Source organism: Eptatretus burgeri, chromosome 16 (genome assembly GCF_056783735.1).
Source record: "Eptatretus burgeri isolate ZD-2024b chromosome 16, Ebu_testis_v1, whole genome shotgun sequence".
NCBI lineage: Eukaryota > Metazoa > Chordata > Myxini > Myxiniformes > Myxinidae > Eptatretus > Eptatretus burgeri.
The window spans coordinates 66938896-66956034 of record NC_140976.1 but is presented as its reverse complement, the minus strand read 5'-3'; the positions used below and the strand labels follow the sequence as shown (position 1 = coordinate 66956034).

Genomic DNA, 17139 nt, shown 5'->3' with positions numbered 1-17139 from the left:
GAGACATGGTTCACCAAGCCTCATAAATTAACCAAGTAGTCCCCAAAATGATACATTTATTGCTCAGATTATCACATATACTCTCGGCATGCTTGAAGTTTCTTGAGTCAAATGATATAAAAACATATTTTTAAGTTGTTGGGAATAGCTTTTGGTACTGTGTAAGCATTATTTTAACAAGCACCCCATAATCAACGTGACCTTTTGGTGGATATAGCAATATTTGGCTGCTTGAAGTTGAAACCATTGTTGGAAAACCCTCATCCCACTCGAGTCGACGAATGCCTTGCCGAGTGTGTTCGAATCAAAGACTTGGGTATGTTTGGACAATTTGTATTTGTACAAGTATACAAGTTCACAAGGTCGTGGTGTGAGTTCCCTATGTTATGTATGGCCATCCCTTCCAATGATACAGTCCTCCAGGTGATGGAGTGATCTGATTAATCTTATTTTGCAATTGTAAACAAACGGATAGGAGAGGCCTCAATAATCAATGGACACGGAGTTCATTCAAGGCATTACAAAATAACATTTTTTTCTTAAATAATATGGAGAAAATAATTACGAAGAAAATAATTCCTTAAAGTCAGAAATTACCAAGGTTGTTCAAGTAAAGGAATTACTATAGTCCACAGTTGTTCAGTCTTCTAGTTCAGCATTGTATTCCAATTTATTGTGCCCACAGCATAATAATGTAGATTGTTATTTTCTTGTGGTTTCCATAACTGGACAGTACATTGTAATACTGTATAGAGTACAAAACAGGAAGTGCTCTTACTTCTTGGATCTTGTGTTACAAGTTGGACCATCATTAATGTGTTACAAATGAACATCTCTTATTACAAATTTATCTGTCCTGCAATCACTTTAACTTAGATTTATAATTATTATTCCTATCTTATTTTAACCTGGCTAAGCTTCTTTTATTTGTTAAACTATCTTATACGTTATTTAATTTAGTGGCAGGATTTCTATTGTGACCCGACAAACAAAATAGTTTGAAGGTAATGTTCTCGTCTTTGAGCTGTCTCTTTTAGCCTTGATTCCCATGACGATAAATTATCATCCTTGCATTTTGCAGCCAGTATATACGACAATGAGTGTGCCGTCCTTCGGATTGGATGTTGAGCCGGGTCCCGTCTGCCAGCATAGCTGCTCATGTACGTTAATGATCCCACGGTGTCTTTCACATGGAGTCGGCCATTGTGCACCGTTACCCTGGCCAAGTTCCAAATTAGTGCCATGAATAACCCCACTGAGAGAGCAAGAGAAATCCACAAAGTGTCTTTCCTTGCCATGAGGCTTTCGGCAGCACCGGTGCCAACACTACTCTTCATACTAGTACCATTCCAAAAGGTAATATGTGAAATGTTCAAATATCTTTTTTGTAAATAATACAGCCAGGATCCAGCTGAATGGCCCTTTTTAAGGATGACGTTCTCCTGTAACAAGATAAAGCCTAAGTGTTGGGACCACAGCATTCTGAGACATATTTTCACAAACAAGAGAGGGAGAAACACATCAACAGTTACATCATTTTTGGGGTGGAGACACACACGGGTTCTCATACTTAATCATTCAGCGCTTTGTGTTGACAATGCACCTGAACCAAAGTTTAGGAATCAAATGAAGAAACAGATTTCTTGCTCCAAATAAGCCATCTTTCTATCTCTGTGATGGAAAATCTACAATGTCTGGATACATTAAAAAAAATTTGGATACATTGTCAAGGCTCGTATAAGAGCTACCACACAGAGAATGTATAACAAAGGGAGCAGGAGACAAGAGGGGTGGGAGAGGGAAACAGAAAACAGCAGAGAACAGAGACATTAGGAGAAATTTGTGGAAGAGAGAGGGATGGGGTGGGGTACATGGGGGTAAACAAGATGGACACAACAGGGACTTTCAAGAAGGAAAACAGGGAATTTGAAGGAGGGTTTGGGGTGGTTTGACTGTGGTGGAAAAGATCAAGATTTTGGATGGGAGAAGATATGCGAAGGTGGTGAACAGCTGTTTTGGAGACCTGGAGGGAAGAGTGGGATTGAAGAGAGTGTGGGAGTTTGTTCCAAAGGCAGGAAAAAAGAGGAATGAAAGAGTGAAGGTGAGCAGTGATTCTTGATTTTGATAGTTTCACCAGAAGGGGTTTTTTGGCAGATCTTGAGCGCCCTGTGGAAATACAGTGGTGTCAAATCACAAAAAAGGCGGGGTGGGGGGGGGGCAAGGCCAGAGATAGGAAGCGCTAAAAGACAGAAAGTCCATCGACCTGCCTACTGTGAGAAAGAGAAACCCAAAGACTCAGCTTTCTTGTGGGAGCTACCAATGACCCTAAAAGCCTTGGTTTCCACAGTGTGAAGTCGAGCTTGGTGTGAGGCAGCAGCATCACTCGAGAGGGGGGAAAAAGTAAAGTACTCCATCAGACTGAGAATGAAAGCTTTGTATGTGGTCAGGAGCTCTGGTGTGCCAAGGAAGGACTTTGCATGACAGAGGATGCCCAGTCGGCAACTGGCTTTGGAGGCCAGCTTGGAAATGTGGCTTTCCCAGGAACGATCGTGACAGATAGTGAGACCCAGAAGGTTGAATGAAAGGACTTCAAGAGGATTGTCCTCTTCTTCAAGAAGACACTGTCCTTTATTCTTTAGATTAATCGCCAACTTTTGCCATTGCTGTTCGATATGCTTCATTCAAGAGGCATTCCCCCATACCAATTTCCTTCCCTGGCTCTGCTCTTGCACCGTTGGAGATTCACTGACAACACGGACTTTGGGTTTCTTCCTGAGCCTGTGACCAACAGCTTACAAAATATGCAAAAGAACAAAGGACAGAATTCTTATCTCATTGGAAGAGAAGCATTCAGCACTTGTCTTCTTGAACTCACAGCAGAGAATAAAGGCCACAGATCTGGAAAAGGAAATTTGGTCTCGTTCTCTGTCATGTCACTTTGTCCCCAACATTTCCACTGCGACTTATGCAACCTCCCCATTTTGCCTGAATCATCTAGGCTTGGCTGCTTCTCGTTGGGAGTGACGAGGATGGATAGGATAAGGAATGAGTATATTAGAGGGACAGCGCAGGTAGGACAGTTTGGAGACAAAGTGAGAGAGGCGAGATTGAGATGGTTTGGACATCTGCACAGGAGGGAAGCGGAGTGGAGGAGGAGGAGGAGGAGGAGGAGGAGGAGGAGGAGGAGGAGGAGGAGGAGGAGGAGGAGAAGGAGAAGGAGAAGGAGATCTAGGCTTGGCTGCTGTCTCTGTTATGGTTGCATCGTTCTGCAGTGGATCTAACCTCTGGCCTGTTGATGAGAAATCGGAAAGATTCACGCTGCTGCAATTGTTGCAATCCTGTGTTCTGGATGTCTGATCGATTGTGATTGACAGGATGCTAACTAATCCTGCCTCCCAATTCTTCCCGAATCATCTGAGCTTGACTACTGTCTCTATGTTATGGTTGCATGGCTCTGTTGTGAATCCAAGCCCTGTGGTCTGTTTATGAGAAATCGTTCAAGGGAATTTGATGCAATTGTGACAATCCATTGCCATGTTTTTGCCGTATTTTGATGTGTGATTGACAGGCTGCTAACCAATCCTTGTTAAAACGTGCAAGGTCTTTGCCAAAAGGGCCAACACTGCAGGCTTTGCACTTGCCTTCCAGCACCGTTGAAATTCTCTCCTCAAAGGGTGTGTGTGGCTTCTCACCCTGCAAACATTGTGGCTCACTCCTTCAAAGACATGGCCTCAAGCCATGGCAGTTTTAGCTCACTCACAATGAATCGCTTTTTCTGTTGCACTCAGCCCAAATCGAAAGAACATCCAACAAGGTCAGAAGCTGCAAGTGATTTGCTTCCACACATCAGTGAACTGAAGGTCCTCTGATCAACAAGCCATGCAGTATTTTGATTATCAACACTAAGTTTCTTGCCTCTTGATTCACATGATTCACTTGAGCTGAAAGCACAGCTTATGAACCCTTGAATAGCTAAATATTTTCTTGTTTTCTGAGCTCCTGTATCTTCAGTAAGTAGTAAAGCATTTTAAGGAGAATTTATCCGTCTGCAAAGCCTGGTGTTGGCTTGGCGTGGGATCTTTGAGTCCTGTTGGCTGCTGAATTAACACCAGGTGGGGTTGACTCAGCCCCTCATCCTTCCGAGGTCGGTGAAATGAGTACCAGTGTACTGTTGTAGGGGCACAGCATCAGCGGCATCGTCGCGCACCAACAAAATGATAGCCACCCAGCAGCCAAGCTGCCATACGCAAGAAGATGATCTGTCTGCAAATAAGGTTGACAAATGTATTTTTTTTTTTTACATCGTACACAGAGGGAATTGTATGAGTGCCTTGAATGGGATTTAAGGGAACAAAAGGTGGTGGAAGATTTTGCATGCCATGAGTGTATTGCAGTGTTGTCTTTCTTCCTTGACACCCGCATGATTAAAAATAGTTAATGTGTATATGCCTTTGCAATAGTTAAATTAAACTCTTTTTATTGTTTCGAAATTTCCTCCTCCGAGTGCTTACACATACTGCTGCTAAAATTGGTTGAGTGATTTGACTGTGAATGCCTTACCACTTGGATATCCGATCAGGTCGAGTGCCTCCATGTTCCAGTTTACAAATGGACCAAAGTTCGTCGTAATAATTTCAAATAGTGCAATAATCGTTTTCTTCAACTCTTGTGCATCCAGTAGTACTGTATTGCCATTATTAGCAAGACGTACAACACCACAATGACGTATTTTTATATCACACATAATGATGACATTGAAATGCATTTGAATGAAGTCAATCCAAATTCCACACCACCTAAAATATTGTCCTATAAGTTAAGTATTAAAATCAAGCATTAGTGAGACTTATCTGCTTGGTTTTGCAATAGCGATTTGGATGTAATTGTGAGTTCGTGATTAAGTCTATGACTAGTGTTGGCTTCATGGTTTGAGTGGGGGGTTTGGGATCCGAGGATCCTGAGTTCAAATCCCCTTGGCTGTTGAATTAATACCAGGTGGGGTTGACTCTGCCTGTCATTCGTCCGAGGTCGGCATAATGAGTACCAGCTTACTGGTATCCTGTGTCAGAGTGGCGACCTGTCCAGGATTGTGCCCAATAGCCAAGGAGCCAAAGGAACTGCTTAGGCAGCACCAACGCTCTGCACGGAGTATGGTCCCAATGGATGGATTAAGTCTAGATATTGGATTGATATCGCAAAGCGTACATTTTCAAATCTAGCTGAAGGCAGCGTTATTCAATATTTGGTGTCTGAGCTTCTCAAAACCAAGCTAGTCCCAGGAGAAACTACCACGCCACCATCGGATTGTCAGTAAGAACCGAGCTCGCTCAACAAGGGCCTTCGGAGAGGGCTAATCTGCCTTCCCTGCTTTACATGTGACCACACTTTATGGAGAAAGCTCATGCTCACAGCACAACTTGGGATGGGGGATCGAAAATCTTCAATTTTCATAACTAATGACACTTTATATTTTGTGACTTACAAATTGTGCAGTATGTTTCACCCGTCAAAAGCTGCCAACTGAAGTCTTCATTTGCAAACTACTTATATTCCTACAGACTAAGCTTTCTCAAAGAGATCTTCAACTCCAAGGTCAAAGTGCAAATGCCTATCTGAACTCAAACCGTACTCGAGTTTACATCGACCCACCTTTTCAATGTATTCCACAATGATTTAAACATGAGAACCACATGGAAATGGGAAACGTAAACACATCTTACCTTGTGGCGTTTTTGAGAGACGTTCGATGACCACATGGGCGTTCTGTCTGCAAGCAGTGAAATCATCCTCAAAGATATGTGACAGTGGAATGATCACATCACCCTTTAGACACGCCATGCTATGGGAGAGCAAAGGAGAGAATACTCGGTGTTGCAACTTTCAGATGAGACTGTACTTCGTCATCAGGTTAAAAACCAAAGGAAAATTTCTAATTTCCAATGAGAAAACAGACACAAGTGGATTTTTTTTTGCCACGATTCATTGTCATCCAAATAATCTTACCTTACCGATTAAAATTCAATGCTAACCTCTTATTTTATTCACCTCTTAGTGAAATACCACCTCCAAACGTTTGTTTTTTAATTGAATGTGAGATGACAGACTTTGGGAGAGAAAATAAATTTCATCAGTGAAAATTTGGAGAGGAATGAGGAGTACACTAAATGCACTGGATGTAAATTTCTGCAATTTTGCAATAGATAGCCCCGAAGCAACTTAATTCATGGCTATATTATATCTTAAAGGTAAAGTTTTATGCCTGTAGGTCCAGTGTGGAAGGGTTAATTTCAAGTCTTTATTTATCCTCTTTATTTCTTTGCTGATGACTCCACCCTCTGCCATACCATCTGTCATCCCTCAGACCGGCAAAATAGCAGCTTCTTCGCTCTGTGCACATCTGGGTAAAACTAGAGGGGGAGCACTCGGTAAAGTGCAAAACCTTCGCTGCCAATATTGCTGGGTCACTCAAGTGAACCTTATATCTTATTCATTAAATATGATGTCAACATTGCTGACAGAGTTGTAGTTCTTTTCTCCATTTGGGGGGGGGGGGTTGGAAATCACTTCAAACATGAAGAAGTGCAAAAAAAAGAAATCGAAATTTTGTTGAAAAAAAAAGTTGCAAAAAATTTTTTCCTCGAACAATTTTTTTTTGGGGGGGGGGTTGGAAATCACTTAAAACATGTAGAAATGCAAAAAAAAAGTTTTCTCGAACAATTTTTTTGGGGGGGGGATTGGAAATCACTTAAAACATGTAGAAATGCAAAAAAAAAAATTTTTCTCTAACAATTTTTTTTGGGGAGGTAACGATTTTTTTTGGGGGGGGGGGGTTGGAAATCACTTAAAACATGTAGAAATGCAAAAAAATTCCCTTTTTTGGGGGGGGGGGGGGAACAATTTTTTGGGGAGGGGTTGGAAATCACTTAAAACATGTAAAAATGCAAAAACAAATTTTTTCTCTATTTTTTGGGGGCGGGGGAACAATTTTTTTTTGGGGGGGTGGAAATCACTTAAAACATGTAGAAATGCAAAAAAAAAAATTCTCTTTTTTGGGGGGGGGGGGGTTAACAATTTTTTTGGGGGGTGGAAATCACTTAAAACATGTAGAAATGCAAAAAAAATATTTTTTTCTCTAACAAATTTTTTTTGGGGGAGGGTTGGAAATCACTTAAAACATGTAGAAATGCAAAAACAAATTTTTTCTCTATTTTTTTGGGGGGGGGGGGGGTTAACAATTTTTTGGGGGGTGGAAATCACTTAAAACATGTAGAAATGCAAAAAAATATTTTTTTTCTCTAACTATTTTTTTGGGGGGGGGAGGGTTGGAAATCACTTAAAACATGTAGAAATGCAAAAAAAAAAAAATTCTCTTTTTTTTTGGGGGGGGGGGGATGGAAATCACTTAAAACATGTAGAAATGCAAAAAAAAAAAAATTCTCTAACAATTTTTTTTGGGGGGGGGGGACCAAGTCCAAAATTTAATGGCATGATCCTTGGAGCATACCTAACCCCCCCACCAAGTTTCGTCGAAATCCGTCGAGGAGCTTTTCCGTAATACTGTTCACAAACAAACAAACAAACAAACAAACAGAAAGGGGTGAAAACAGTAACCTCCATCCATCTTCGAAGATGGCGGAGGTTAATCACAAGTTGGTCCAACATGTGGAACATGTCTTTCAATCCTGACAAATCTCACACTCTCACAATGTGTCTCCGAAAGGACCGACTCTGAAAAGTCTCACCCCCCCTCCCCACCCCCGCTCTGTCTGCGATTTGTCCCCACCATATTTCCATAGGGTGCTCAAGGTCCACCAACAACCCCCTTCTGGTAAAACTAACAAAATCACGAATCACTACTCACCTTCACTCTTTCATTCCTATTTTTCCCACCTTTGGAATAAACTCCCTCACTCTGTTCAATCCCATTCTTCCCCTCCATGTATTCAAAACAGCTGTTCACCAAGATCTCTCATCTTCCCCCAACCAAAACCACCATCTTTTCGACTCCCGTTAATCCACTCCAAACCCTTCTCCTTAAAAAAATTCCCTGCTTTCCTTCCTGAAAGTCCCTGAAGTGTCCATCTTGTTTATCCTGTGTACCCCACTCCATCCCTTTGTCTTCCACAAATCTCCTAATGTCTCTGTTCCACACTGTTTTGTGCTTCCCTCTCCTGCCCCTCGTCTCCTGCTTCCTTTGTTATATGTTCTCCGTGTTAGTTTTTCGAGCCTCGTTATTATATAGCAAAAAAAAAAAAAAAAAGTCGTTGCTTGTGGGATCCACAATTGGTCCACTTGCATTTGTTTAATAACCAGTCTCGCATCAGGTAAAACAAACGCAAAGGTTCCCCTTGTTGGCACATTCCGTTTATCTGTTCAAATGTCTATCTGCCTGTTCCCTTATATCTTGAGACGGGAACAGTGTAGTGCCACCAAATTTGGCCGACATAATGGGGGCCTCGTGGGGAGTGGCATCATCAGGCCGGATCAGGGTCCAGTTGTTCAAGTCAGCTCTTTGATCCGCTGTGCTACCAAACGTGGCTTGCATAATTTAGGCCCTATGGGGGATTTGTGGTGAAAAAAATGAAGTAGCTTTAATAGAATTTGAGCTTTAAGGAGATTTGGAAGGAGTAAGGGTGATCTCTGTTACAGCTTGAGTGATTTCCACCAAACTTGGTAAGGACAGTGTCGGGCCCATGGGGAGTACAATAGGGAGACGTGTGGTGGTTTTTTGAGGATGGTAGAGGTTGGTGATGTTTGTTACCTTGAGAACAGTGGGGGCATAGCATGTGGACCCTCCATGACCCCCCCCCCAAGTACTTGGCACTTGTTTAATTTCACCCCTGTCTGTTTGTTTGTCTGTCTGTCTGTCTGTTTTCCTGTGTATAGTATATCTCAAAAAAGTAGTGAACAGATTCGGACGAATTTTGGTGGACATGTTCGGCATGTGACGAGGGAGAATTGATTCGATTTTGGTGAAGATCCGAATCCAGATAAGATAATTTTTGAAGTGATTCGTTGCCATAACGATAAATAGCACAGTATCTCAAAATGGTGTGGATGAATTCGGGCAAAAGTTGGTGCACGAATTTGGTAGGACAAAAGGACAAGCAGATTTGATCTTGGATGTCTGGATCCAGATCAGGTCTATCTGTGGGATACAAAAAACGCAAACTGTTCAGACTGGTGAAAGTATGCACTCTTTTGTGTTATTCCCCAATGCTGCATGCAACTTTGTTTATTATTATTAGCTTATCTGGAATTTACATTCCCGATAAGGTATTGTCATCGTGCACCGTCCATACATCCATCTGTCCATCAGTCTCCTTTTTCGACTTCTCCAGCCAAACTGCTGGGCCGATCCAGCTGAAATTTTGCAGCAACGTTCCTCTCCTGACTGGTAATAGGAGTTGCAAAGCTCGTTCGTCACATGACTTTAAGTATGTCAAAATGGCCGACTTTGTAAATTTCTTCAAAAATCTTCTTCTCCAGACCCACCAGTCAGAATGTTACCAATTTTTGGCCAGGATAGGGATGTTAAATTGCGAAGGTCATGCCGATCAGGTGACGGGAAGTGTACCAAAATGGCTGACAGTCAATTTTTGGGAAAAATTGCATATATTCCTTCAAAAATCTTCTTCTCCAGACCCAAAAGTCAGAACGTTACCAAATTGTGGTGACATTAGGACAGGGTCCTGATGTTAAATTGTGAAGGACGTGCTGATCATGTTCCCAGAAGTGTGTCAAAATGGCAGACTTATTAAATTTTTTGGTAAATTACGTAAATTCCTTCAAAAATCTTCCTCACCAAACCCACCAGTCACAATTCTACCAAATTTGGATTACAACATTAGGACAGGGCCCAGACAAGCTGCAGGTCCAGTGGTCCTGTTTTTTTTCTATCAAGTGCAAGGTTGTTCCAAGCATACAATGGGGGAATACTTTCAAGAGAACACTGAATGGAAGGTACATCACATAGGATCATCAAAGAAGGCAAATAACAATGATTATTTAATGGGTGGAAATGGCGACGATTGGAAATCTTCAACTCCACTAAACTTAACAGGAAATTGACAGGAGGTAAGTGAATGGTACTTGTACAACCTTCCGATGTAGCTCAAAGCCAGGATGGCGAAGGCCTCGGTTGTCTTTTCTCGGACAACAGCATCCGAATCGAGCAGAAGATATTTCAGGTTTTCCACACAGCCTGAGAGCGGGTTTAGAGAGGGGTCAGAATCACTACTATATTATCTGAAGGTGTGTTTATCATGCCACTACTTGGATAATTCCATGAGGGAATGCAGCACATCTTTGCTTGTGAAGTACGATACATTTCTCATGGGATAGACACTTTCTGAATTTCACTCATTTTGTTGTATAAAATGTGTTTTCATGTCATGAGGCACAAAGTTGACCAATAAATGCCATCCCACAACACATTGACTGGTAGATCCCATGCCACAACATGTCTGTGCTTTTGGCCATGGACAAAAGCTATAAACATTGTTTGCCAGTGGCTAAATGCACAGGAGACAGAGCTCAGCTTAGTGAGAGTTCAAAGGGTGAAGAATAATTTCTGAGGTCGACCATTGTATGCACACTGTGTATGCAAAACAAAAGGTGTAAACAATCTTTTCTTTCAAGCTTCTGGGTCTCACTATCTGCCATGACCTTTCCTGGGAAAGTCACATTTCCAACCTCGCCTCAAAAGCCAGTCGCCGACTGGGAATCCTCCGTCGTGCAAAGTCCTTCCTCGGCCCTCTTGAGCTCCTGACCACTTACAAAGCTTTTGTCCGTAGCCTGATGGAGTACTGCTCTCCCCTCTGGGCTGGTGCTCCTGCCTCCCACCTTTCTCGGCTTCACGCTGTCGAAACCAGGGCATTTAAGATCATCAGCATCTCCCGCAATGAAGCTGAGTCTTTGGGCCTCTCACTCAATCACCGCAGGTTGGTCGGTGGTCTTTCTGTCTTCTACCGACTCCTCTCCAGCCTTGCCCCCCTGCTCTCTCTGCGATTTGTCCCCACCACATTTCCACAGGGCGCTCAAGGTCCGCCAACAACCCCCTTCTGGTAAATCTACCAAAATCACGAATCACTGCTCATCTTCACTCTTTCATTCCTCTTTTTTCCCGCCTTTGGAATAAACTTCCTCACTCTATTCTTTCCCATTCTTCCCTCCAGGCTTTCAAAACAGCTGTTCACCACCACCTCTTATCTTCCCCCATCCAAATCCCGATCTTTTCTACCCCCAATAATCCACCCAAGCCCACTTCCTTCAATTCTCCTGCTTCCCTTCCTGAAAGTCCCTGTAATGTCCATCTTCTCTTCGCCATGTTCCCCGTCCCATCCCCATCCCACTCCCTTCCACAGTTCACCTAATGTGTCTGTTCCCCACTGTTTTGTCCCTTCCACTCCCACCCCTCTTGTCTCATGCCTCCTTGCTGTGAGTTGTGTGTTAGCTCTCATACGAGCCTCGACCAAGGTATACAAAAAACAATCTTAATAAACATGCTCTACACAACTTGTGGGCAGGCGAGTTAGTTCATGACTACCTTGGATTGAGAAAACAATGCACGTTACCTTCTTTAATCACTTGGGTTACAAGCTGATGGTCATGTAGCATGTCGCAAAGGCTCCGTAGGGTCTGTTGACGCAACTTCACATCCGTGGAGAGCAAGTCCTCATTGAGCTTGGGGATGGCACGTTGCCCATATGCCAGTGGAGCCTTGTCTTGCTCAACGGTTGGTGGCATTTGCTGAGACAATCTGGGAAATGCCATTATGGCCTGCCGACATGTCGATCGATAAATATGAATTGTTAAACATGTAAATGGATCCAAACATTGCCATAACAGGTTTGTCACATAAAGTCGAGGATGTCTGTGGTCCAAAACCACTCACTGTGGGGAACATATTCTACCACCAATCTTAGCAGCATGAATCATAAAAAGCACAGTAGGATTCAGTTATGAGTCACAAGGGAAAGTATTGACGTAGCAACAACGCCGATTCCTTAATACATCTCATCTAATCCCCAAACAAACCACTCTTCATAAACTTTTCAGTGGCTCCTTCATGAATTTGGAACAACTGCATATTTGTAAAAACTTCAAGTGCAATCAATAAATTGGTAAAGGACTGTCCTGTGGATTCTCAAATGAAAATGCTCACAAGATCTCAAATATCGCCACCATTTGGATCCTGCAAAACGTCCATTTGCAATTGTGTCACAAACAGCTCATGGATAACGACACGATCGTGAGTTCCTGACTTTTTAAACAAACTGTACAAGGATAGATAAATGGGCAATCGATGAAGCAATTTTGCCAATCACACCTGAGAGATGTCTTCTTCTTGCATATGGCAGCTTGGCTGCCAGGTAGCTATCATTTTGTTGGGGTGCAACTTTGCCGCTGATGCAGTGCCCCTATACCAGTACACTAGTACTTATTTCACCAACCTCAGAAGGACTACAGGCTGAGTCAACCCCACCTGGTGTTCATTCAGCAGCCAACAGGACTTGAACTCAGGACGCCAAGATCCTAAGCCAGCCACCCTAACCAGTAAGCAAAACACCAGGCTAAGCTGAGAAGTATCCACATTCCAGCACGACCAATTAAAACAGGTAAACTCAAGCAGGATATTGACAAACAATTCCCTCACCTTTCTGAAAAATACCATCGGATCTTTAATGTCCATAATCCATTAAAAGCTTCACATCCCCCATCAAAAGGTCAGGATGGTGTGAGATGTGGTGGGTTTTTTTCAAAATTATTTCTCAATTGCTTATTTGTTGCCACAAGCACATCACTTCTATTCAGACAAGTGTGTGTGTGTGTGTGTGTGTGTGTGTGTGTGTGTGTGTGTGTGTGTGTGTGTGTGTGTGTGTGTGTGTGTGTGTGTGTGTGTGTGTGTGTGTGTGTGTGTGTGTGTGTGTGTGTGTGTGTGTGTGTGTGTGTGTGTGTGTGTGTGTGTGTGTGTTACATATATACATATATATACATATACACACAGATGTTTAGTACGACAGAACTTCAATATGGATACAAACAAACACGACATAATAGTGACTGAAGCTTTTCGTGCTGCACTCTTCAGGGTAAAAATCGCAGCAAGTGAAGGAGGAAGTGAAGGCGAGTGCTTATGTACGCAAGTCTCAATAAAGGTAGACACTGATTGGTTCAACCGTAATGACATCACGGTTAATCCGAACGCTCATTGGTCGGGTCATCATCTTTACCTCGAGCTCCCATTGGCTAGAGCAGAGTTCGTCGATGATTGACGGTTTTTGCAAGCGCATCCTGGAGAGAGGGGGATGGGTTTCCCCTAAGGTCCATTCACCATTTGCTAACGTTCCTCCCTTGATCTTTTGTCAGGTCAGGTTCGATCTGTGTTGGGTTGGGTTCGATTTCACCGCAGGGCAAACCTCCTGCAGTTGGGTCACTTCTTATTAGGAGGTTGGTGGCAGGATTTGCACTCCGACCACCGTAAAACCCTTCATTCCGCAAAACGCAAAAACGCAAAAAAATCTGAAAACCCACTCCGTGGGAGTACCTCCTGTGCAGCTTCCCTTCGCAGGACAGCTCACCGGATGACGGGATTGGGGCAAAGCCTTCGGGACCCCCAATCTATGATAGGAGGGAAACCACGGGGTAACATCCCTGGGTCAGATTGCGGGAGAGTGTGTCGGAGTGGTGCTGAGGTGTCGTCCACCAGACGGCGGTCTCCTTGGGTTAACCTGAGGCGGTCCCTTCGGGTGGGTGCCTGGAATGTCCTATCCCTAAGAGAGGATGATCACCTGTCTCTGTTATCATCTGAGCTCAAGCGTTTGGACATCGGGATTGCAGCTCTCTCTGAGGTTCGGAGACCGGATTGCGGCGAGATAATGGTGGGTGGTTACACCTACTATTGGTCTGGTCGCTCTGATGGTTACCATACCCAAGGAGTTGCTGTAGCTGTGTCCAATAAGCTGACCCCAATGATAATTGAGGTAACACCGGTCAACGAGCGTATTATGAGATTAAGGATTCGTCACTCCTTAGGTGTCATTTCCCTGGTCTCTGTTTATGCTCCGACTGAGGCGAGTGATCTTACCGTGAAGGATGCATTCTACGCCACACTCGAGTCTGTGGTTGATCAGTGCCCCAGACGAGATACACTTCTAGTCTTGGGGGATTTCAATGCATCGACTGGAACTGATAGGGACGGTTATGAGGTGTGTGTTGGTCCCCATGGGTCAGGAACTATGAACCAGAATAGCACCAAGTTCCTTGACTTTGCAAGAAGTCATGGACTTAGGGTGGCTGGTTCGTGGTTTCAGCGCCCACAAGCTCATCGCTGGACTTGGTATTCCAACGCTGGCGGTGTGGCAAAGGAGATTGACCATGTCCTCAATGACGGTCGTTGGAGGATGATCCAGAACTGCAGGGTCTACCGGAGTGCTCAGTTCCTCAATACTGAGCACAGGCTTGTTGTAGCAACTCCAAAGCTGCACCTTAAATCCTGGAGAATGGTACCATCCCAGCCGAGGCTGGATGTTGCCAAGCTCAGGGATGAGAGAGTAGCTGAGGAGTTTGCGAACAGGCTGAGTGGACACTTGGGGGGTCTGGGTGCTTTGGGGGGTCCTGAAGAGTTGTGGAGCGCCTTCAAGACCATCGTCCTTGATGTTGCCGGTGGATGCCTTGGAGCTCACCGCAGGGCAAAGAAGAATTTTGTTTCTCAAGGGACACTGGATACCATTGACCAGAGTCGCAGGGCCAGGCTGAATGGCAGAGCTGAGCTGTTCAGGGAGCTGAGGCGTAACACTGTACGTGCACTGAGGGTGGACAAGGAGGCCTATGTGCGAGGAATCTGTGAGGGGGTAGAGCATCACCTGTGGACAGGTGATTCTCGTCCCGCTTACAGGGGAATTCGCGCATTACGTTCATCCAAGCCCATCCCTCGGAGCACTACAGTTCGAGCAGAGAGTGGTAGGCTCTTGACAGAGGAGTCTGAAGCGAAGGCCCGCTGGGCCGGTTACTTTGAGCGGTTGTACCAGGCTGATCCCCCAACTGTCGAGTTGGACGTCAAGGGTGTTACAATCCCTGTTGCTGACCCTCGAATCAACTGTGGTCCACCTACGCTTGTGGAAACACGGGCTGCGGTGAACCAGTTGAAACGGGGCAAAGCTCCAGGGATCTGTGGCATCCATGCCGAACTTCTCAAGGCTGGTGGAAATGCTGCACTCGTGTCGTTGCATGCAGTTTTGTGCTCTGCCTGGAACACAGGCATCATCCCAACTGACTGGAAGAGGGGCCTTGTTGTCCCTCTCTGGAAAGGGAAGGGTGATCGCCAAGACTGCAACAACTACCGAGGGGTGACGCTGCTCTCAGTGCCGGGCAAGGTCTTTGCTCGGATAATTCTTGATAGGGTTCGCCACCATCTGCTTGAGCACCAGCGTCCAGAGCAGTCAGGCTTTACACCAAAGAGGTCAACGATTGACCGTATCCTTGCACTTCGTGTCCTCACCGAACGCAGACAAGAGTTTCGGCAGGGGCTGCTTGCAGCCTATGTTGATCTCTGTAAAGCGTTCGATTCAGTGAATCGGGATGTCCTCTGGAGGATTCTTGGTCTTCGTGGGGTGCCACCAAAACTGATCGATCTGATGTCTGAACTCTACTCTGGTACTGAGAGTGCTGTGAAGTGTGGTGGTACCATCTCTGACTTATTTCCAGTTGTTACTGGAGTTCGTCAGGGATGTGTACTTGCCCCCACACTTTTCAGCACTTGTATGGACTGGATTCTAGGGAGGATGTCGGAGAGATCAAGTTGCGGTGCGTCATTTGGGAATGTCAAGATCTCGGACCTTGACTTTGCAGATGATGCAGTCATCTTTGCGGAGACTTTAGACATCCTCTTGGGGGCCCTCGAGGTGCTGAATGAGGAGTCGGAGCCGTTGGGATTACGGGTTTCTTGGGTCAAAACTAAGATCCAGGCTTTCGGTGACATCTTGGATGCTGCTGTCCTGTCTGTGTCTGTTTGTGGTGAGGATGTTGAGGTCGTGGAGAGATTCACTTACCTTGGCAGTGATATTCATGTCTCTGCTGGCTGCGAGTCAGAGGTCAATAGACGTCTGGGTCGGGCCTGGGGAGTCATGGATTCACTGGATCATGGGGTGTGACGCTGCCGGTACCTGTGCGGGAGGAGGAAAGTCTGAGTCTTCAGGTCCTTGGTACTTCCAGTCTTGCTCTATGGGTGCGAGACTTTGACTCTGACCAAGGATCTGAGACGGAGACTTAATTCCTTTGGTACCAGGTCTCTTCGGAGAATCCTTGGCTATCGCTGGTCGGATTTTGTCTCCAACGAGCAGTTGCTGAGAGAGACTCGGATGAGATTTGTTACCTGCATAGTCCGTGAGCGTCAGTTGCGGCTGTATGGACATGTGGCTCGTTTTCCTGACTCTGATCCTGCTCACCAGAGTCTCTCAGCGAGGGAGTCTCATGAGTGGAGGAGGCCAGTGGGTCGACCACGTGCCTCATGGTTGCAACAGGTTGACCATCATCTCAAGGAGATGGGGATGGGCCTGGCATCTGCCTGGGGGATGGCCAGACGGAGGCCCCTGGAGTACCGGCGGAAAGTGGACGCAGCGACGTGCTGTTCCGGCACATGCTCCCATACCTGACCTGACCTCCCTTGATCTTTCCATGCTGAAAGAGACACAGAGATCGTACAAATTCCTTTTGACGACATAGTATTGGATCGGTGGTCATGATGAAGGTTGCTTCCAACATACGTAAATGAAACGAGCTTCAACCTCGGCTCAATATCCTGAACATATCTGCATTGTACTGGTCTGCACAGATAGGGTTGACAACCAGGTGCTGTGGATTGGCAGATGAAGCAGGTACAATGGCCGGTGGTTGCTGGATATTTCTACATGCTCGCACTGGTTGTGTTCTAACCCTCACAATCTTTCTTCGAATCGCCAAGGGGATGTGTTGTTTGATCCGATCAGCCAATCTCAGTGTTGTGCGGCCCACGTACCGAGCTTCACATCGGCACTTAAACTCATAAATAACATTGCTGGTTTGTGAGGTGGGTAGAACATCCTTGTTGACTGACGTCAGCAAACGGCGAGAGGTAAAGATTACTCGGGGTTGCACAGC

The 17139-nt window shown here is 44.9% G+C and overlaps 1 protein-coding gene across 4 annotated transcripts in view; it reads right to left on the bottom strand.

Annotated features, from left to right (window-relative positions):
- Positions 1-17139, bottom strand: part of RSPH14 (radial spoke head 14 homolog) — a 276628-nt gene that overhangs the window by 244418 nt on the left and 15071 nt on the right. For 3 of the 4 annotated variants that reach the window (XM_085860541.1, XM_085860543.1, XM_085860542.1), the window contains exons 2-4: positions 11577-11781; positions 10102-10204; positions 5721-5839 (exon numbers count right to left, since the gene is read on the bottom strand). In XM_085860541.1, coding sequence (XP_085716667.1) covers positions 5721-5839; positions 10102-10204; positions 11577-11775 — 421 coding nt within the window. In that variant the 5' untranslated portion in view covers positions 11776-11781. Of the gene's footprint in view, positions 1-5720; positions 5840-10101; positions 10205-11576; positions 11782-12331; positions 12442-17139 lie in introns of those variants that run through there. The other variant, XM_085860540.1, reaches the window with a different exon arrangement.